Source organism: Ruditapes philippinarum, unplaced genomic scaffold (genome assembly GCF_026571515.1).
Source record: "Ruditapes philippinarum isolate M1 unplaced genomic scaffold, ASM2657151v2 ctg1117_1_1_1_1, whole genome shotgun sequence".
Lineage (NCBI taxonomy): Eukaryota > Metazoa > Mollusca > Bivalvia > Venerida > Veneridae > Ruditapes > Ruditapes philippinarum.
Window position 1 is genome coordinate 62,913 of NW_026865414.1, and position 23,018 is coordinate 85,930.

Sequence of the window (23,018 nt, forward strand, 5' to 3'; positions counted from 1 at the left end):
TAAGACATTTTAAAGATTGTCCGTGACCAGTGGTCTCTGGTGATAGTGAACTGGTCTTTACTGGTCGTAAACTCTAAAGCCCCAACCACATTAGAGTTTACCAGTAAAGACCAGTTCACGACCAGAATAAAAAAATCAAGGAAATTGAAAATGCAATATTTCATTTCATTTGGTAAAGAAAACCTGATAAAATTAAATGAAATATTATTAAGCACAGTATTGAGAATTTGGCGAGTTAAACTCACAGACATTTCATACTTTCTAAAATGTATAAAAACAAGTTGGATCAAAAGATATATAAATAAAGATAATTACAGTTCATGGAAATTATTTGTTAAATATAAATTATTAAATTATTGAAATGAACTCATTTTTGAATGTAACATTTCAAAACAAGATGCTGATAATCAATTTCCACACAAAAGTTTTATAAATATTATGCATGGTTGGAAATAAAAAGTACATGTTTCACAAACAATTTCTCTCATAAATTAGAGAAAAACATAACCCAACACGGCAAAATTGAAAATGTTGCAGGCTCGGTTTGATTGAGCCTGTTCATGAATGGTACTGGAAATTGCAAGTTACCGGCCATGCCCCCTAGCACCGGCTTAAGCAGAATTCCACATTTAAACACGAACCACCAAAATGGTGAAATTTTGAATTTTGACATTATTTGGAATAACTCAGATATAAAAATAGATGATTAACTTGTATTCTATAAAAATTGGTTTATTAAAGGAATGCAATTCATAGAACACTTATATGATTCTAGAACAGGAAAGTTTTATAAATTCGAAGAATTAAATTGTTTATATAACAATGCTTATTGGAAATATACCTGACACTCTTCTTAGCAAGCTGAAAAATCCATTAATAAACAATGTTTTCTTTTATACAAAATGTTACGCAATCCAAATCTGTGAATTAACTTTTTATATGATATGCAAATGAAAAATGGAAAATGTCAAGGGGAAAAAAGTAATGAAATTAAATGGGAAGAAAATATAGAGAAGCATTTTGACTGGAAAAGGATATATCAATTGCTTTTTAAGAGCACATTAGATGTCACATTAAGAAATTTCCAGTATAACTTCCCCTTTAGAATTATACCAACGAATACTGTCCTTTTCAAATGCAAACTGTCTGACACAAATTTGTGCGATTTTTATCATAGGGGAGGGGAACTGTAACACGAAGGATGGAGTTCTTATGATAACTTGTTTGGAGTTCTTATGATAACTGTCACAGAGTTCCTAGAAAAACGTTACTGATTTCTGTGGAAATTTTTTCTATATACTTGGAGAACTCACGCAAAAAAAGGTCATTTATTAACTTTAAATGGGGAGTTTCAGGTGAAAAATTAAACTTTGATAATAAAGCTTGTCCCACATATTGTATTATGTTTCAGAAAAACCTTTTAGTCCATTTTTCATCGCCTTTTTATAAAAATCTGGTACTTTTGAGTAAAATTTCCAAATTACTTGCTCATTCGTACATATTGACCTTTTCACTTGTGATCTTCGTTGCTATACTTAATTTACATGATTATAATGCAGGGTTGCAAACATAAAGCCCAGGCTAATAAATATACCCGATTTTTCAAATGTCACGGAGTTCTTGTGATAACTTAAAATATGTCCTGGAGTTCTTATGATAACTTTTGTTTCTGCCAGTGTGTTTCTTGTGCTTCTTCTTACGGCATGTTAATGCGTGTTTTATTAGTCAATATGTGTGTAAATCATTATGAAGCCTAGTACGCTTATCATTTGCACAAAAAGTTGGTCATGTAACGTTGGTTTAGAGTGTATTTCAGTTCAAGAGATATTTTTCTTACCTCCGTGTCTTGTGTTCTTTTGTGTTTGTTTAGTTTTTATTCTCATTTTATTGGAATGAGTGAAAACATTCATGATGTAGAGCATTGACTTACAGGATAAAAATATGCTTTGAATTTAAAACTCAAGCATGATTTCTTCAAGTATACATTATTCCTGGCAGGTTAAGAGAGCATTAAGTAATTATGCCATCAGTCTGCCGAAACAAATCACATGTAAATGGTTTGCAGCAAAAAAGAAAGTAGTATACATTACCTGTAATTTATTTTAATGAGGTGGGTATCATCTTTGGGTATTCAACGGATATTTTAATTTCTAAAAGGTATCAATTTTTGTCATAGAAACGTTTAAAGTCACCGTAAGGTTTATACCGTTTATCGACCTTGTTCCTTTCTCTATCAGATCCAAAGTAGCATCACGTGACGTACAGAAATCTCCATATTGCGGAAAATTAGTGCATACAATTTTCTTATCAAAGTTGGAGTCCATCGGACATTCCCCCTATATAATTCTAGTTGTGGGAACAATTTTTGCTGTTATTGATAACAAAAATATATTGTCCAACTTTTTTGATGGAACCGTAGGGCACGTGCAAATCTGTTGAAGACATCGGTAATGATCGGTTGAATTTATAGTGTAAAACAAGATCATTCATTTCGGTGCATTGATGTGAAGGGAATACCGGTTATATACTTGTTTTTTATGGTATATATTGATACAAATTACTTGGCCGCTTCTTGAGGGAAGCCCAACAATATATTTTCTGCTTAAGAAAGGCGGTTGCTTAAAATATATAACTGAGAAAAAAAGTGTAAGTTTTTAACAATTTTTTGCTTGGCGGTTTAAGCCGTGTTATTTCTGAATACAGGTGACCGCTGATTCTTGTTTTCTTGAAAATATCATATCACCTGTTTATCCTTTGTAAACTGTACACAAAGGCAGTTTCATTTTCAGTCTATTCTTAAAAGATTTGGGGTTTTCTGACGGCCGAATCCTGAGAAAAAATGACAGTTATCTAAATATTTACGTGACAAAATTATTTACACACCATATTAACTTAACGTTTTTTTCATAATAACGATATGCAGGTCTATTATACGACTTATATATTTCTCTGTAGTTGCTATTAATTCAGCGTTAACATTTCAAAGGCAAATAATGACATAAAACTATAGTTGACGAACAGTTTACACAGAAACAATTAGTGTATTCGTTCTGTTTTATAATGTCAATATGAATGGCACTAATTTGATTAGAAAAATATCTTTTGAACTAGGGTTTAAAATTTTGAACTTCATTTTGCATAAATGTCTATATGAAAACTCCCGAAAACGTCCTTAAACGTACCGTAATTAAGCACTCTGGCAGTAACAAAAGTTATCACAAGAACTCCAGGATATATTTTGAGTGATCACGAGAACTCTGTGACATTTGAAAAATCGGGTATAAATTTATTAGCCTGGGCTTTATGTTTGCAACTCTTCATTATAATTAGGTAATTAAGTATAGCAACGAAGAAGATCACAAATGAAAAGGTCAATATGTACGAATGAGCAAGTAATTTGGAAATTTTACTCAAAACTACCAGATTTTTATAAAAAAAGGGCGATGAAAAATGGGCTTAAAGGTTTTTTCCGAAACATAATAAAATATGTGGGGCAAGCTCAATTATCAAAGTTTAATTTTTCACCTCAAACTCTCCATTTAAGAGTAAAACTTACCATTTTTCATGTGAGTTCTCAAAGTATATAGAAAAGTTTTCAACAGAAATCAGTAACGTTTTCCAGGAACTCCGTGACCGTTATCATAAGAACCCAATCCTTCATGTAACAGTTCCTCCCCCGTGAACATTGATAATATTGACCATCTATTCTGGGAATGTAAAAAAATACAAACTGTTTTGGCACGTGGCTAAACTCAATTGGAATTATATTTAATCTTTCGAAAGAAATATTATTCTTCTGAGAACCTAAAGTTAGTCTGCAAAGAGACATAATTCAAAACGGGACAAAATGTATTTGAGCATGAGAGAGCGTGTGTGAGTGCTTGTGTGTGGGTGTGTGCGCGTGCGTATGTTTCCGTGCGTTCGCGCGCACGCGCGCGTGTGTGTGTGTGTGTGTGGGGGGGGGGTTTCGCAGTTGTGTGTATGTACATGTGAGTGTGTGTTACATTACTGTTTTATAAAAGAATTGAAAAATTATTAAAATGGAATATGTTATGTTGAATATATGTAACAACAGTATGTTAACTTGAATGATTGTAATTCATATATGAAAAATCATAATAAAAGAAAAAAATCTCTCTGTTTTATAGAAGTTTGTTTTGTAATTACCGTATAAGGACTTTTTTCTGCGGGAACTTTATTTCTGCTTTTTCTGCGATTAATCATGCACCGCAGATTTAAAATACGCAGAAAATTAAGCCTTTTCCTAAGAATATGTCAACTACTGGTATTGGATAATAACATAAAAATGTACCGTTATCGTACAGAAGAGCATTAGTGCCAGGTGTATGTTTTTTATAATTTCGATATTTCCAGTTACTAACTCGAACTTTCGATTTACTGACTCGAAATTTCGACTTACTAACCCGAAATTTCGACTTATTAACTCGAAATTTCGACCTATTAACTCGATATTTCGACTTACATTGCACGACTTACATTGGTTGCCGGTAAAAGCAAGGATTGAATTCAAGATACTTTCTTTCATGTGTAGCTGTTGCACATTGACAGAGCACAGGTCTATGTATTTAACAGAACACTTTAATAGGGTCAAATTGTCCACACATACGGAACATATCCTTCCCATTTTCTTGATTTCTTTTTATATGGGGGGTATAAAATCACACTTTCTACAATTCCGTGTTAATCGGATGTTTCTTGAGTCTAAAGCACACATACAACCATCTTGTGGAAATACAACAAGTCCAAAACCCACCCTATTGTAAACTGTACAATTTTCATATGTTAACTAAGTTTTTTAATTGGCTTGTATACGCCAGTTAGTCTGTCACGTTTCTTTATACTAAGAATGTTTTTGTAACATTTTTTAAAAGATGTTCGTCAATGTTCTATCTCATTCTATATCATTTATTTACTAACACTTTGATTCATATTGTGTTAATAAAAGTTTATAAAGGTGGAACTTGTTGTTATTTACATGTTGGGAATAATATTATAGCATCCGATTTTATAAGAAACATAGTTAGTCCAACAAATTTGACAAAGGCCTCAGCACGCCCTATTTTGGCCACTCAGCGAACTTTCCTCAGATATCCCACACGTGAAGTATAGGATCATTTTAATCACATAGATGAGAAGAATATGATTAGTGAAAAGATATGCTCGAACAGGTGGGCTACAATACATGTCTGAAGAACACCTGAACGTACAAACTAAAGAAAGCCTAGTGTTTTTTAAGTCGGGCGTGTACATGTCATTGTCAAAAGTGACCACACTAATAAGTTTAAAGTTTAACTTGAATAGTTTGTCCATCTCCATCGTTCAACTACACTCCCTACTATATCTTATATTATCTAAACTCTTGATACTCATAACTTTGGCCATTCAAGTAATGTTACTAAGTCGAAATTTCGAGTTACTAAGTCGAAATTTCGAGATTAGTAACTCGAAATTTCGAGTAAGTATGTCGAAATTTCGAGTTACTAAGTAGTAAATAAGTTAGTAACTCGAAATTTTGAGTTAGTAACTCGAAATTTCGAGTTAATAAAAAAAAATACACACTTGGCACTAATGCTCTTCCGTATGATCGGCTTTTGTAGATGGGATTTTTTTCTTTATCTATCCGTCGTCGTGAATAAATTATTAGAAAAAAATTGATGCTTTGTTTTTTTGTTTAAATATCTTTTTTGTATTATTTTCGCTCACCCTAAGCTTGATTTGTTTTGTAAAATGAGTATAGTTTGACGGATGCAATAAACATACCTTTTAGTATTTGTGCAATATCTTGTGTCTACGTGCAATTTTGCCATTGTCTATTTTTCACACTTCATATTAATACACAAACCGTATTAAAACACATTATCAGTCCTCTGCTTGTGAACCGGAAGAAATGTACATGTTACATCAACAAATCTTGAAATGTTCATTTGTAGTGATTAATATTGTAAAAATATCTTAATATAAATGAAGAAATAAAAAGCATCAATGTGAGAATGATGAAACCGCAGAAATAAGATACGCAGAAATTTCGTCATTTTCACAAAAATTGCAGAATATCAAGCCCGCAGAAATAAGTACTTATACGGTAATACAATTTGTATTGTAAAACTTGAATGCTTATTAAACATCATAATAACACCCCTTAGGGATATGTGAGAAAAAAGAAATTACATAACATCTTGCGGTCACTATATTGATAAATGATTTAAATGATCACATTTCCGTTACCAGTAAGAAATGTACTTATTGCGGCACCGAACATAGAGTTATCTTTTAACGTTTATCTTAGACACCTCTAAATAACCTTAGTTACTTCAGAAAAAGAACTCGTGAAAGCGCAAATATCGATATCTTAACAGTTGTCTCCCCTGAAACCTAAGTTTCAGAGATGATCATATTTTACTTTTACCACAATACTCACTATCCAAAACAACAACAACAACTGCAAGGCGAGACATGTATTAATTGGTACACAACAAGCGCCGACACCTCCTTTGACCTAAAACATAACCTAAACAAAAATGCATTGCAGGTTACGTCAAGACAAGCTGCCTTCGTATATTTTAAGCATATTAAAAGGACATGCATAAGTAGTACCTTTACAAATCAGGACAGATTTTCCTTGCCTTTACAAATCAGTTTTGCTCTTACGAATGTTTATCACTAAGTGATCATCATTGAATTTTATATCTGAACAAATTAAAGAATTCAGTTCGTTGAAACGTAAAAACCCAGCAAAAACTAGAAGAATAATTGACAGATCTCTTAAGGTTACTACGTCACTGGAATCTGAAAACATATCACATAATGTTTTTAACATTTCCGAATCGATTGTATCTTTCTTCTTAACGGGTTCATAACATTCCCGTTTACTTGTTTCCAATAAATGTTTAACCATTGAGTTCGTAGTAGGATCCACGTAATCATGCAAAGAATGCATCCATTTAATATTTATGTTATTTTTGTTATGGGCTGGTGGCGGCCTAAATCAATAAAGTATATTCTGTTCTGTAATAGAATACACTATAGAAGAAATAACACCGTACGACTTTCCGTGATCTAACATGTTTGTTAAATACATTGCTACAACTATAGATGGAGCTGGCTTGAGAACAAAACCATTTTTGACACAATATCCTTCGAAATATTAAAAATAGTTCATATATTTCTGTCTAGTAGAAAGTGCCCGGTATTGTACAATTTAACCTGCCATGTGATCAATAACTGTTTGATGTTTTGAATGTCCACATCGGCATTGGTCATCATGCTCCGGACTGAAGGTTTTAAGTCAACACCTATAATTGAAAATGACAAATATTATAAACTTGATAAAATACTGTAAAATAGAATACAGTACATGTCTCATTAAAATATATCTATATTGGCACTCACAACTAAAACCTAATCTTGAGTGCCAGCATACAAAACGGCAATGGTGTGTGTGTGCAAACAAGCCGTTATTACCTTTACCAATACGTATTATTACACTTTTTGGGTAAAATCTCTACATTTCTTATGTAAGTTTTGAAATTACGTTTTGTACCAAACAAGCTAGGCTAAAAAGCCGAAGATTTCCACTTTGGTATAATAAATGTGCAATTTGCATTTCCGTTTACAATTTTGTTTATACACTCTTCTATTAGCCGAGGCGGCGGAACTTACCAATTATTATCATTTCTCCAGGACTGATCCAAAGCATTTATAGCTTCCGTTCCTGGGACCCACCACTTAGAGTTAAACCTTTCACTATGAGTGTTATTATGAGTAGAAAAAACCTATCTCTTGTGTGTATTGCCCAAATACAATCAAAATATCTGAACCAACGATCTGATATTGACCAATCATCAGAATCAAGACATCTACTCAAATAATCTGATATCTGATTATTTTCTCTGGGTATCCATTCCATTTATACATCTCTCTCGTTCTCATCCAAAGACAAATTAAAGAGAAAACAAACGTCCAACCAAAGACGCTAACACGGACCGGTAGAACACTACACTTGTCAACAGGACAGACTCAATTGATTTTTCTATGACAGAAATTCGTTCTTCTGTGACAAATATCTTATTCTGAAAAAAATCTGATATAAAACCTAACAATGTTACTGTTTGACAGGGAAACCAATGACACTTTTCTTCCACCAACAAAAAACCCATTTTAATCAATGTACTTTTTAAAAATACACTACTTTCTAATGCTTCCCATAAATTAATATGACCACCAATGCCATCGTCAAGATACATTATCACCTTATGAGCTAATGACCTTAAGTTAGGACAGTTTTAGAAAAGTGCCCCCTGCACTAGCTATCCCAAATGGAAGTGAATCAAACACAAAATGAGTCTGTTGACCATTATAGTTCCATGAAAATCCTAAATATTTCCTATGAGTTTTAAAAATATCGATGTGATGATAAGCTCCTTTCAAATCAAAAGTAAAAGCCAAAACCCCAGCACTAAATAGAGACTGAGCGATAAGAACATCTTCAAACTTGATTTTGAACAGATGCAAAAACTGATTTACATGCCTACAATCTAAAACCAACCTTGCTTTTCCGGCCTTATTATAAGCCACAGTCGACGGATTTACAACTTCCGGCACGTGATCTACTACCGAAATAATATGTTTTTCTAGTAAACTCTCTATTTCCGCCGTAACAAAAGACGGAGTGTCTCTAGCGGACTTATAATTTTTAAGCATTACTTAAATAGGAATATTTCTAAAAGGCAATTTGTAATCATTTTCTATAACGTCTACAATAAAAAGAATCACCGATGATAGATATGAGCCTTCTATTTTCCTACTGGCGACATAACACACTTAAGTTTTTCTTTTTTTAGACTCGAAATGTTCTACTACTGATACTCTGCCTTCACTGTTCGGCTGATAACAAACAGGTGAAACATTAAGACTTAAACATGTTTTTAGGAAATACAACGATTTCATTTTCTAAATTATTTTGGTTCGAATCGCAACTAATTGCCTCATTATTTATTTGTTCCCTGTAATTGTGATTCAATGAATCACTGTCTAGCATATCGCAATGGTTATTAAATAAACAAAAGTACTCATCTTATTATTCCAATTTGTAGTATTTTAGGGCATTCTTTTCTGCAGTGGCCCGGCTTTCCACAAAAAATCATATGCCTGGTTTCTGCACAACAGATTGCTGCGAAGTGGATTGACTTGTAGCTTGTGCAGGTACACTCCTGGCGTAAGGCTTGGTTCTAAACTTTTTAGACTTCTTATTTTTCTCAGCTTTGAACTCTCTGTCTGCCTTAACTTCAGCCTTATACATTTTCTTTTCATCATCGCTGTCGTCTGCTAGAGAATTTAGTTTATACTCATGAACTTCTCTCCACCTCAATTCACTAGCATCCGCCAACTGTATTATCTTTTGTCGGTGTGACAAAATATACAAGGCTGAAAGAAAAATATTCCTGTTACTAAAAATGTTTAACATAATCTCTATAAATAATATAATCTTTATGAGTCAATTGATATAATACATAATTTACTTACAAACTTTGAAAATAAAAGAAGTCTTATCTAACAAATACTAGTATATTACTGTGATTCTTAGTTTTTCTGTGTTTGTTATACTTTAAATATCTCAATCAGCAAACATGAAAACTCCGTGCTATTGCCATTTTAGTATCACTACATTTATATATAAATGATACCACACTAACTTATTCATATCGGCCTGTGCATTACCAACGCAAAGGGTTTTAAATCTGACATATGTATGCAAGTTTATAATGCAACTATATCAGTAATACTATCAAAAATGAATCCCCTATTTAAACATGTTAAAAAAAAGGTGAGTCCACACTAGTATTTGCTAACCATGCAAAAAACATCTATATTCATCCGCTTATAAAACAATCTTTTTTACGTCCTCATGTCCAAAAAGACATTACTCTAAATAATTTGAAAATAGAAGAAACAAAGTGATTTTTTTATAATATATATATTATTATAATAATTAATAATAATAATAATAATAAGAGAAGAAGAATTATTATTAATTATTATTATTATTATTATTATTATTATTCCTTTAGAAATAAACATAGCCAAAACAATCTTCATACAGAACAAGTTACCTCTAATATAACAAATGACACGTGTATCAAGACCACGTGGTCTACACATTAGACATGTAAAAACTATTAAAAAATAGCTAATTTATTAATCATATCCCGAAATTAAAACTGCTGAATAAAAACAAAGCTTTTGCAAATTGAAAATGTTTCTTAAAATGGAATAGAGTAGAATTCGTTGTTTTCATTTTTTTTTCTTTTTTACCTAAAACACAAACCTGTTGTAATACTGCTTTTGGCCTCCTCAAGTTTACTGCTATCTAACTTAGGCTCAGCTTCATTAAGCTTCAACATAACTTTACTATTATGACAAAACTGTTCTTTTTAAATTTTGGCTGAGATGATGCCACTAAATTGCTTATTCTAGCAAATTCAGAAAAATGATTTTGTTCACTTATCTTTTCGAACATCGTCCCAATTTCTTGAAGTAAAGACTGTCTGCTTTCCTCCACGGTGTCCTTTGATAATGTCATGAGTATTTCGATCCATGATAAAAACTCCCCGATGTAGTTGATGACGTGTACCAAGAGAGAGTCTATGTAGAATTGACCACTAACCGTACGTACGCACGGTCAATAACTCTTATCACGTGAAAAAACTGGCTATACCAGTTTTGATATCGCACCTGTTGAGACAACAGTTCTCCGTCTATTCGATGTAACGCGAAGAACTACATTTCTTTCGCTTTTGTTCTATATTAAACAGGTAAATTAAACTAACATCGGAAACTAACCATAACCATAACAATTTTAACCAAGAAAGAAATATCAGTGATACTTACTCGCAAGTTAGATTCGTTTTCATAAAATTTGTGGCATTATTGAAGCAATTGATATATTGGTGATCTGTCGTCAATCTATCCTTCAAACAGTCATCTTTAAAGTAATCTGAAGAAACAATCAATGTATGTGACGGTCGTGACATACAATAATGGTCAAGGATCGTGACAGACAATAATGATCAATAATCGTGACAGATCATAATGAGCAATGATCGTGAAAGACAATAATGATAATTGTTCGTGACAGATAATAATGATCAAAGATCGTGACAGATCATAATGATCAATGATCGTGACAGACAATAATGATAAATGATCGTGACAGACAATTATGATAAATGATCGTGACAGGCAATTATGATAAATGATCGTGACAGACAATAATGATCAATGATCGTGACAGACAATAATGATCAATGATCGTAAAAGACAATTATGATAATTGTTCGTGACAGATAAAAATAATTAATGATTGTGACAAGCAATAATGATAAATTATCGTGACAGACAATAATGATAAATGATCGTGACAGACAATAAATATCAATGACTGTGACAGACAATAAAGATAAATGATCGTGGCTCACATCTAGTTTCTTTTTCTGTCTACAAAATCTGCGTTAGCTAAAAGTTCTATAAAATGATAAAAAGCACAAGAAACGGAGGTAAGAAAAATATCTTTTGAAGTGAAATACACCCAAAACCAATATTATATAACCGAATTGTTGTGCAAATGATAAGCGTACTACGCTTCATAATGATTTACACAGTTATGCACTAATAAGATTCGCTAAAACGTGTCGTAATTAAGCACAAGAAACACACTGGCGGAAACAAAAATTATCATAAGAACTCAAGTACATCTTCAGAGTTGTCACAAGAACTCCGTGACATTTGAAAAATCGAGAACAAATTCATAAATTAAGTATGGCAACGAAGAAGATTATAAATGAAAAAGGTCTATATGTACGAGTGAGCAAGTAATTTGGAAATTTTGCTCAAAACTACCAGATTTTATACATGCGATGATTAATTGACTATAAAGTTGTTTTTTTCTGACACATAATACAATATGTAAGGCAAGATTAGTCATCAAAGTTTAATTAAGCACCTCAAACTCTCTTTTTATAGATGAAAATAAAAACTTTTGGCAAGTGTTTACTCGGTATTTACAAAAACATTTGGACGAAATCCTTACACGTTATCATAAGAACTCCATCCTTCGTGTATATATTAATATTGTGACGACCTATAGTGTGCAGAGTTTTAAACATAACATATTTACTTTGTGTGAAGTCAAAACATGTTTATTTCATATTTATAAAGAGACTGTGTAATTATCAATATTTTCTGGTGTTAAATTTGAGCAAAGTATATTTTCAAAATATAAAATAGTACAGACATCAGTGATAATTTGGTGGTAGGACAAAAGTGCTTTGATTTAGAAATGATCTGTGTTTTATATAATATGCAGAATTGCATATTGTTTGGTTGACGCTAGAGGCAGTTCTGATAAGATATGCGAAATCCCAATGATTTCAAGAATATCAAATACAGTAAACTCTGCTTATAACGAAATTCATTTTAAAAACAAGAGTCGGTACCGCAGCAACAGCATCGTTATAAGCGATGTCGTTATAAGTACAGTTTACTGTATTGATATATTTACCTGGTGGAAAGTGAGGGCATTGGCATTTTAAAAGTTTAGTCCGAAAATTAACCAAAAGATCAGCTTGACTTGACCTCATCTGTTTGGATTTGATTTCTGGTATTTCAACTTTTGGGCACGTGTTGTGAAGCTTATCTGTCCAGTTGCTGTGTAAAATAAAGTGCATTTATTTTGAGAATTTGTTTGTAAAACTAAAAACGTCTCCAGGTGAGTTAACGTAACAATCTGGATAATATATATATATTAGTTTATTCTTAAACAAATGTATGAATCATTACAATGTTTGTCACGTATTGAATGTTTCATGTAGCATTTGACAGAATGGACGAGGTCTGAATAGAAAATACCTGCTTTTACTATAAAACATAAACTAAATGTCATTGAAGATTTAAACTTCAACACAATACAATTCAAGATATGCTGCAAATTCTCCGAACATTTTATAAAAATATAACATTTCAAATGTCAAAGCTATGACATATATATACATGTATAGCATACATAAAAAATAACCCGGATAACGCAGGTTTAACATAACGACGTCACGCTTAAAACATCGAACAAAGCGACAAGTAAAAAATAGTAAAAACAATCATTGGAACTTTAACATCTCTTGAAAAATCCCTTTGAACCTGTAAACAGCATAACCAGGTTATAAAGAAATATTGTCTAAACATTTCTATATGTGATTTTAAAAGGTTGTTTAATGCCTTGCTAGTGCGACAACAGTCCTCGGAGTACTTCTTCATTGATGTCCCTAACGTCAGCTTAATCATTCAAGGCCGTCCGGGACGCGTAGTGTCCAACATGCTGCTTAGCTTTGAAACCATTTGAAAATTGTTGATGTTTTCATGATATGTGTAAATGAAACATTTGCTTATTTTCACAAGTCTGCGTTGTACAATACCTTTACAGACGAAACTCTTGCATTTCTTGCTACTCGACGGCTCATGTTTTTTTTCAAAGACGTTTGCATAAGACTTCACTGAAGATAAAATGTATCAATTTACCATTTTCTTACCGCTTTTGATACTCAATGATACACTTAAATTGTAAAGTAAGTATGTAAAGTATTGAATTGAACTTTTTTTACCGAGACAGAGGTAATAGAGAAATACACATTTGCCTTAGACATACATTCATCAATACATTCATCAATGTTAAGATACATGATATCTTGTTTATTTATTAGAAATATATATGAAACAGAAACCTTTTCGTCTTTGGTTTCAACTAAATAAAGACATGTTATGTGAATTTGAGAAATGAACAAGCTATGTTAGTTAAACAATGCTGTGTGTGTGGTTTTTTGTGTTGTTTTTTTTTTTCATCTAAACGCTTAAAAAGTTATACAATTTCAGCCCTTTTAACCTTTAAATGACTCACTGGAATGATGATTAATCATAGGGACCGATCAATCTTGGTTCATGCTTGTAATGTGATATATTCAGTCACTTAACATATTTAGATGGCAGATTATTTATAAACAATGTCTTAATCCGCTCAAATAACGCATACCCCCTCCCCTTTACACACCACATTTCTATTTATTTAATCTTACAAAGAATCTCAATAGCTTAGGTGCAATGAACCTGCGACTCCTAGTTTTGCGATCGTATCATTGATAAATCCAACCAATGGATTATTTATGAACATTACCTGCAAACTCCTTTACTTTCTTCTAGTAATTTGGCAAACAGTGTTGTATCAATTGGGATGTCATGTTCGACTTCATTTACAACTTCGGTACCACCGCTGGGCACTTCGCCTTTGACATCACCAATGGTTTCTAGCATAATTATTTCAAACAATATTTATTCAAATAACAATAAAGCACAACAAGATCGGCTTATAAATATTAAAATAAAAAGGACTACAAATCAGACAACACAAAAATTATAAAACGAGAAGTTGGTACGATAAGAGCGATAAAATAAATCTATACATTGTGTACATTAAAAAGTGTTAAGAAGGAAAACAAACTTCTGTTGAAAGAAAATCGTTAAAGATCTTGTATGTTGTAATTAAGGATGTAACACCACTTAAGTGAAATATTACATATGTGTAAAATTATTCTTCTTTAACAATGTTCAAACATCCAAGAATATGTACTGCAAATGTTTAAACGCATTTTTAGAAATCGTTAAAATATATGCATTCATTTCTTATTGAAAAATTTAACTTAGACTTTATCGGAAATAAATTTCTAATTACAACCCTTTATTTACATGAAATGCAAATTCCGTAATACGTTTACAAATAATTATTTTTGGAACTACAGCTGTAACACTATTGATAAATCTTCATTTGAGCATCATATTTATGATATAAAACCATAAAATATTTGAGTTACAGGATCTTTACAGGTTAAACGTAAAAAAAGAATGTTCTATTTTCATAAATTTTGAATGTGCTCATTTAAGCGATATTATTATTCATGATCAATTCTATCGATGTTATGTTAATAAAATGTTGACATTATCTTCGTACTGTGCTGACATTATGTTCGTACTGTGCTGACATTATGTTTGTACTGTGCTGACATTATGTTAGTACTATGTTGACATTATGTTAGTACTGTGTTGACATTATGTTAGTACTGTGCTGACATTATGTTAGTACTATGTTGGCATTATGTTGGTACTGTGTTGACATTATGTTAGTACTGTGTTGGTTGATAGTTGAAAAACAGATGATCATTAAGTGATTAGGTTAAATACTTTGTCATCGGTTCACTCCATTATTTGGCTAAAAATATAACTATCGACCAAGTATGAAGCTGGGGTGCTATCATGTTGAAATAATGTTGATCAAATGTCCATATAATGTTAATATTTTGTTGCCATTATATCGATACTACCTTCGATTTTGTTTCATGTTAAGATAGGTTGATAAATTGTTGCTAATATTATTATTTTTGATAATGATATAATTTTGATTGATATTATGTTGGTATTGTGTCGTTAAAATATTGTTATTACATTGACACACTATAACAGAAAGTACCCAGGAATTTACTCAAATATTCAGACAAATTTATATGTTTAGATTTTTGATACTTCAGAATTGTACTTATTTCTGAAGTTACCAGATTTAAGCTGCGTGTATTCTGCACAGGTAAATATGCACCACATGTTAAACGTATATGACACACATGTCTTACATATAGAAGAAAAGTTTGTTTTTTTTTTCAAAGAAAAGTACCACATATATTTTAACATAACATAACATAACATAAAATAATCTTTATTTCTCTCAATACATGTATACATGCAAATATGAGGAATTTACAATAAATGATATAATCATACAAGGCTCACAAAAGGTGACAAACAAAACATGCTAATCAGTAATTACAAATTAAGAACTAATGTAATATAAATAACACAAGTATTTCAGTGAATAGTTAAGTTCTTATCTTTTGAATAATACATTTAAAAAATTTACACAATTTGAGAAATTCAGATTTGCTTTTAGTACACATAATATTTTCTAATTTAAAAATGTTTGGTCGTTGATAATATACTTTTTTCAAAACTCGTCACCAATTTTATTTTGACAATTAGGACAAAATCTTTGGTTAATTGGAGTACTGGACCAATTACCCGTTTCTATTGGAAATCAATGATTTCTTGTTCGAAATTTAATAAAATAGTACAGTAATGAACTATCTAAATTAACCAAGTACGATTCAAATCCAAATGTTCTTTTAATCACTCTATAAAACATACTATTACTCGAATTTTCAATTTTAGAATACCACTCATTTAAAAAAAAAGATCTTTTAACTTTTGTTTAACAGAAAGTTTGAGCCACTCAGAGTTTGTAAATGTGTTGTCGAACCACACTTGTGATAGACCACATTTGATTAAAATAGTTTTGACATTAAAAAACCATGAGAATTTCTTTTTAAGCAAATTATCACTTAAACCAGCTGTTGAGTGTAGTAAGCTATTATAGACAACAATTGACAATTTATTATTAACGTTAACACCGTCGTTTTTACATAATTTTGACCAGAATGATATTATCCTTTCTTCGATGTCAATAGCTAGAGACATACAACCGGTTTCTCCATAAACAAAATAATTTGCTGTTGACTTCTTTAATTTAAGAATAATTTTTAAAAACCTTAGTTGTACTCGCTCAATAATGTCGAGATTACCAAATCACCAAATTTCTACACCGTACAGTAAAATCGGCTTAATTGTTTTGTTAAATAATTCAAATTGTAAATCTATTGGCAGATTGAGATGATTAGAATTTTTTACTAAACTATACATGGCTCTTGTAGCTTGGCTTGCGATATGCTTTTTACATTTTAGAAAAGAACCTGTTTTACTAAAATAAATTACAAGATATTTGTACTCATTTACTACCTCGATAGGTTCGTTTTTGAAAATAAAATTATACATTTTTTGTCTACCTTTAGAAAAAACTACGATTTTTATCTTTGACGTATTAACCTTAAGTTTCCAAGTGTCACAGTATTGTTCATATATATTTAATGTTTTTTGTAAATCATCTGCTGTTTCTGATATTATTACCGTATCGTGAGCATAGAGTTATATAAATAATTTTAAAAGACAGAAAAGCTCATTTGTATTACTTCCATTTACCAATGTTATTCCATGTACGTTACTATCATTTAAAAAATACGATTCTAGATCGTTTAAAAATAGTGAAAATAGCAATGGCGATAAATTATCTCCTTGTCGTACACCTATATTACAAGGAAAAAAAATAGAAAAACAAGAATTTACCTTAACACATGACTTAATGTTACTGTACAAATTTTTAATGACCAGAAAACATTTTCCATTAATATTTGAGTTTATCAGTTTTTTCCATAAACCATTCCTCCAAACTATGTCAAATGCTTGTTTAAGATCAATAAAGGAGCAAAAAAGCTTTTCCATTGTTATTAAGATAATGAATAATGTGTTGCAAAACAAATAAACGATATGAAGTAGAAAATCCTTTCCTAAAACCTGCCTGTACATTGTTAATTATTTCATTAGATTCAACGTAATCAGTTATTCTTTTATTTAAAATACATGTAAATACTTTACCTAAACAACTTAACAAAGTTATAGGCCTATAATTTCCAGGGTCAGATTTGTCCCCTTTGTTTTTATATATTGGGTTGATTATACCAATAGTCCATGATTCAGGAATTATACCGGTATTTAATATTAGGTTAAAAAGTTTAACATATATTGTTTTCAATTCATGGAAATGTTGCTTTAAGGTGTTCATTTACTTACATTGTCATATCCACTGGCTTTTTATTATTTTTAAGGGTTTTGATTGCATACTCAATTTCATTGTCTGTGATTGGAACATTAATCTGTTCGTTACTTTCATTTACTTCATTAGAATTTGGTCTATCTATAATTTCATCACTTTCATCATTTTTAAAATTTACACTTTTAAAGAAATTATAAAGGTCAGTTAGGTCAGCATCGCAATTTTGTTTTGTTTTTTTGTTTAAAATTTTCCAATAGTTTCGTGGGTCTTTACCTTTAAGATTTCGCAATTTACTTATACTTTCTTTTTTCTCATTTTTATAAAATTGTTTTAACGTGCCTTTATATGTTTTTTGCGTTTTGTTTCAAGTTTTTCCTTTGTGATTTCTTTTTTTCTTAATTTATAAAGATGCTTTGCAGTGTGAAAAATTTTTTTCTAGCCTTTTTGCATTTTTGGTCCAAACCAAGGTTTGGAATTTTTAGTTATTTTTTTTGTTATTAATATCTTTTAGTTTTGTATGTCCAAAAAAAATTTCACGGGACGTATTTGAAAATAATGACGATATGGTTTCAGTTATTATGTCAGCATTTTTCTTGAGTGAAATTATTATTGACTTCAAAGTTATCTAATGCTTCATTAATGTTTTGTATTTCACTAACATCTACCTTATTTAAAAACTCATTTGTTTTAGTGCGATCCCAAAGTTTTATGGTAGGTTTCTCCATTTGTACACTACATTTGCTCAATTTAAAGCTTAATTTAAGTTCCACCGGGTTATGAACGTCTGACATTAAGGGATAAAAGTCTAACACATTGAGAGACACAATTTGCTTCAAACAGTTTGAATTACAGATAAAATAATCAACAGTACTTGTGCCTTTACACGTTGTTTTCCCCGGAATATCCATATTTGTTCTACCGTTTAAAATGTATAGACAATTAAGTTTTAAAAAATCGAGTAATTGGGATCCATAGTTGTTAGACCATATTTACATTTGGTGCAAACACATGTTTGCATATGTTTTCATATGGAAACACATGAATAACATATGTTTTTAGGAAACAGTGTTTCTCCAAGAAAAGGAACTGTATGGTATAGACTTATGTTTTTCACATATGGATTCACTTTAATCATGTTTTTCATTACAAACGGTAATTTGTGTTTCGTAGTTTGGTTTGTTTGAAGTTGATAATTCAGAAGAATTTAAAAAACGTTAAGTATTTAACACCATATTTAAGTGAAATTATATATAATGTATATAATTATGCTAATAAAACAATTTTCAAATATCGAAGAATATGTTAAATATGTACTGCAAACATTTGTACATATTAAATGTAATCATTAAAATATATGCATTCATTTCTTATTGAAAAAAATGACTTAGGCTTTAGAGAAAATAATATTTTTATTACCTCCCTTTATTTTCATGAAATGTAAATTCGGTAATATTTTTTATAAATAAGGCTTTTTGGAACTTATAGAATTGATAAATCTTAAAGATCCTGTAACACAAATTTTTATGGTTTTATATCATAGATATGATGCTCAAATTAAGATTAATCACTTTTACATATATATACTTTCGCTTAAATGGTTCAACATACAGGATCTTTAAACACTAAGTATAAGTTAGTTTATATTCAGTGCACATTTTAACAATTAAGAACCCAGGGTCACTTCCTATGGGTCACTTCGTTTTGGGTTCTTGATTGTTAAAGTTTCACTTAATAAACACTAACATGTACAAAGGAAGAAAAATCATGAATAAAAATGAATGGCAGACTATTCTCCCCCTAACCAGTTAATCACCCTGACAATTCACTCAAAAACTGTTTCTTCTCCTGACAGTTCTTCCTTTAATTTCAAATATAATCAGCTATCCCTCTAAAAAGATATTTATCATTTATTTATTTTCATCTTTTTTATAAAGGTATTTTATTGTTATTTTTTTCAACATGATAAGAAGTATTGGAAGTGAAGGCAACTTTTTTCCCATATATTTACTACATTTACAAGCTGTACATACATGCATGAACCAAGAATCTTTTAAGAATTTATGTAAAATCATGTAGAATCTAATTAAGATTGTTCAAAGTGTAAATCTTGCAGAATATATGATCATAATTTCTTCATACTAAAAACACATGAAAGTTCACATATGTGATAACCATGAGTTTAACATATGTTTGTTGACACATGTTTTTCATATGGTCATGTATACATATGTTAATCTTACATATGAAAAACACATAATCTTAAACACGTGTATTTCAAAACACATGAAACACACATGTTTTACATGTGGGTATAATACGGGGTACCAAACATACAGCAAACATGAGATGCATATTTACCTGTGTAACAGTAGTATTAGCACACAATGTTCTTTGTCAATAACGTCATAATAAACAAAATTTTCAATATACGTGTAGAGAGAAAATCTAGTTAAAAATCTCATTTTTGCAAAAGAATAGAGCACTTTTAGAGTCAGACGACGATGCCAGATATAAATTTAATTATAATCACAAAATGAATACTCTCTTTTCTAGTAAATTTAAATAACAAACCTGGAGATTCCAGTACTTCACATCCACCCATTGTATCAAGTACTGTAAATACTAGATACATATCATCATCTGCAAGCTCCTTACATTCATCTAGAAGTGGTTTTAAACAATTTGTTGCCGCTCTACCCTCATCTCTGTGGAAAAACGACAAAATGAAAAAATGTTGACAGAATCTCTGTACAGTTTGAAGTTGTTGTATGTACAATGTCTATTCTGAAGTAGTTACTGAAGTATGATGAACGGTTAAACTTTCAGAGACATTGAGAAACAGTGGCACAAAAATATAGATTTAGACATTCATTTTGACTTGGTGAACTATTGGATTACATGTAACACGAATGCTATGTGTTATAAAACTTATTAGACTTAAATTTTTTAATGCCAAAGAATGATCAAATTTACAATGCAACACATGAAATATGCTACACGTAATTCCTTACCTGCACAGAAGTGACAAAATTTGTGAAGAATCCGCCCCACTGTTGCCTAGGTTAGCCAAGTATGTGTTATAACCGTCAAAACAGTCTTTATTTTCCTTCATCAAAATATCTTTGCAGCCTGCACATACTGTAACAATACCTAAAATAATATAAATATATAGATATGTATTCGCTGTATTTCTTGTATATACTTAACACTTGTGTCTTTGTGATAGCCTAAAAGAATTAATAGAATATGGATTGTAGCGGCAATGAAATCACACGACTATAGTTGGTAAACAAACACACGGCTGCTGATGCAAATATTATATTTTACCATAAAAATTGCAGGCAGGCACACATTGACCACAATATTAACTGATAGGCCCGAGTATCAGTTAACATTACAGAGTTTTCTACATGTTGTTATAATCCTTGTATAATTTTCGTTGATTGATATTGTAAATGCAAAATATAAACTACTGCCATGTCTTTATATATCAAGTGTTAATAACAAAAAATCATTTTTACTTTTGTTAAAATTATTGATAAGAATTTACAGAAGTAAAATGAAACAATATATTAAACGTTTCAAGTTGGAGGTGTAAGAATAAAAAAAGTGTGTCAACCAAATCAAAACATTTTCAGCAATCGTCACATTATGCCTTAGAAATTAATAAACTTATCTTCTTTAGAAAGGGCAAACATTAGTTTTCAAACATTTAGACAATTGCTTTTGAGCTTATTATATGGTTATCACAGGAAGAAAGTAGAGGTTAGAATGAAAATATTTGTCCTAAAAGACTTAGTAGCAAAATGTACACAAACGAGTATGATAACTTCTATACAAAACACTTACTCACCATAACTGTACTCTCTGCAAATAGCAAAAGCAAAAGATACTATTAGATCTGCTAATTTACCAATGAGCAACCTTTAAGAAATTAAAACCACACACAAAGAAATAAATGCATTTGAGAAAGAAAAATAACGACCTAACCATAATGGGCCTTTTCGTGATTATTGTTTAGAAATAAAATGCCCAGATAAGTACATAAATGTATGTATGGTGCCTTAGTTTGGGGAAAAAGGGAAAGGAGAAAGACAAGTTTACTGGAAAATTACATAACAATATAACTATCATATAACTGGTCAGATTGTTATATCTGAAGTACTTTTAACCAGAATAATTATCTGACAACGAAAGTTGACATTACTTTTTTAGTTCTGCACATTTGAGTATCAATATAATAAAAATAAAAACAAATTTCAGACATTGCTTTTAAATTTATCAGTATTTTTTTAAATAACCTCTTATGAGGAAAATTGATCCATGTTTGAAATATTTTTGTAGAGGCTGATAGTGAAAATTTAAATTTTAACGACATGTATTAGTTAATAAATTAATCAAAGTTTCAATGTCGATACTTTAAGTGCAATACAATTACAGACACTATTTTGATATGAATTATATATACAAAGACAAGTACTGATGAAAGATGAAAAGAAAGTATAACTTGAGACCAGTGCTAAATTATTTCAGGTTTCTATTAGACAGAATGAGTACAGCTGAAATCCACTCGATTCTCGGGAGTTTATCTCCTCCCTGTAAGTCTCATCACTATAATGATGGCACACTTAGACAAATATGTCCCGGAAAACTACAGACGCTGCAAATGTCCTGTTTACTTCGCAGTCAGTAAAATGTATATAATCAACATAAGCTCTGAACAAAGTTTAGTGGTGTTAATAACTTTGTATAACCATATATAATTGTTGATATTTTAACTTTAAAACTGATTCACAAAACAGGATATATTATAATATTATAGTGCAAATTGACAGAATTTGCTTAATTTTACCCTATAATCTCTTTGATAAGATTTACATAAAAAGATAGAAAAACAGCTTTAGATTGCATGCAGTGAATGTGCAGATTTTCTTTTCTTAATGCACTATTCTTTAAAGTACATTATTAATTAACCATTTGTGGTGTCTGTTCTATAAGGAAATCATGCATTGAAACATCATTTATATCTAGAAAAACATCAATAAAACAGATTTTTGTTGACTACTAAGAAATTTGTAGTATTTGTAACATAAACGTCTAGAGATCACGTAGGTGCTTTCGTACTCAATATATCGATTACTTTGAAAGATATCACATGTACAAGTATTTACAAACGATGATAATCAGTTTT

At 30.7% G+C, this 23,018-nt stretch overlaps 1 protein-coding gene across 2 annotated transcripts in view; it reads right to left on the minus strand.

The window, feature by feature from the left end:
- Nucleotides 1-20,973, minus strand: part of LOC132728931 (uncharacterized) — a 36,240-nt gene extending 15,267 nt beyond the window's left edge. The window contains exons 1-6 of one of the 2 annotated variants that reach the window (XM_060714657.1): nt 20,839-20,973; nt 20,399-20,532; nt 14,237-14,366; nt 12,578-12,723; nt 10,909-11,014; nt 5,603-9,444 (exon numbers count right to left, since the gene is read on the minus strand). In XM_060714657.1, the coding sequence (XP_060570640.1) occupies nt 9,393-9,444; nt 10,909-11,014; nt 12,578-12,723; nt 14,237-14,366; nt 20,399-20,532; nt 20,839-20,939 (669 nt within the window). In that variant the 5' untranslated portion in view covers nt 20,940-20,973 and the 3' untranslated portion in view covers nt 5,603-9,392. Of the gene's footprint in view, nt 1-5,602; nt 9,445-10,908; nt 11,015-12,577; nt 12,724-14,236; nt 14,367-20,398; nt 20,533-20,838 lie in introns of those variants that run through there. The other variant, XM_060714656.1, reaches the window with a different exon arrangement.
- Between the last annotated feature and the right edge of the window lie 2,045 nt (nt 20,974-23,018).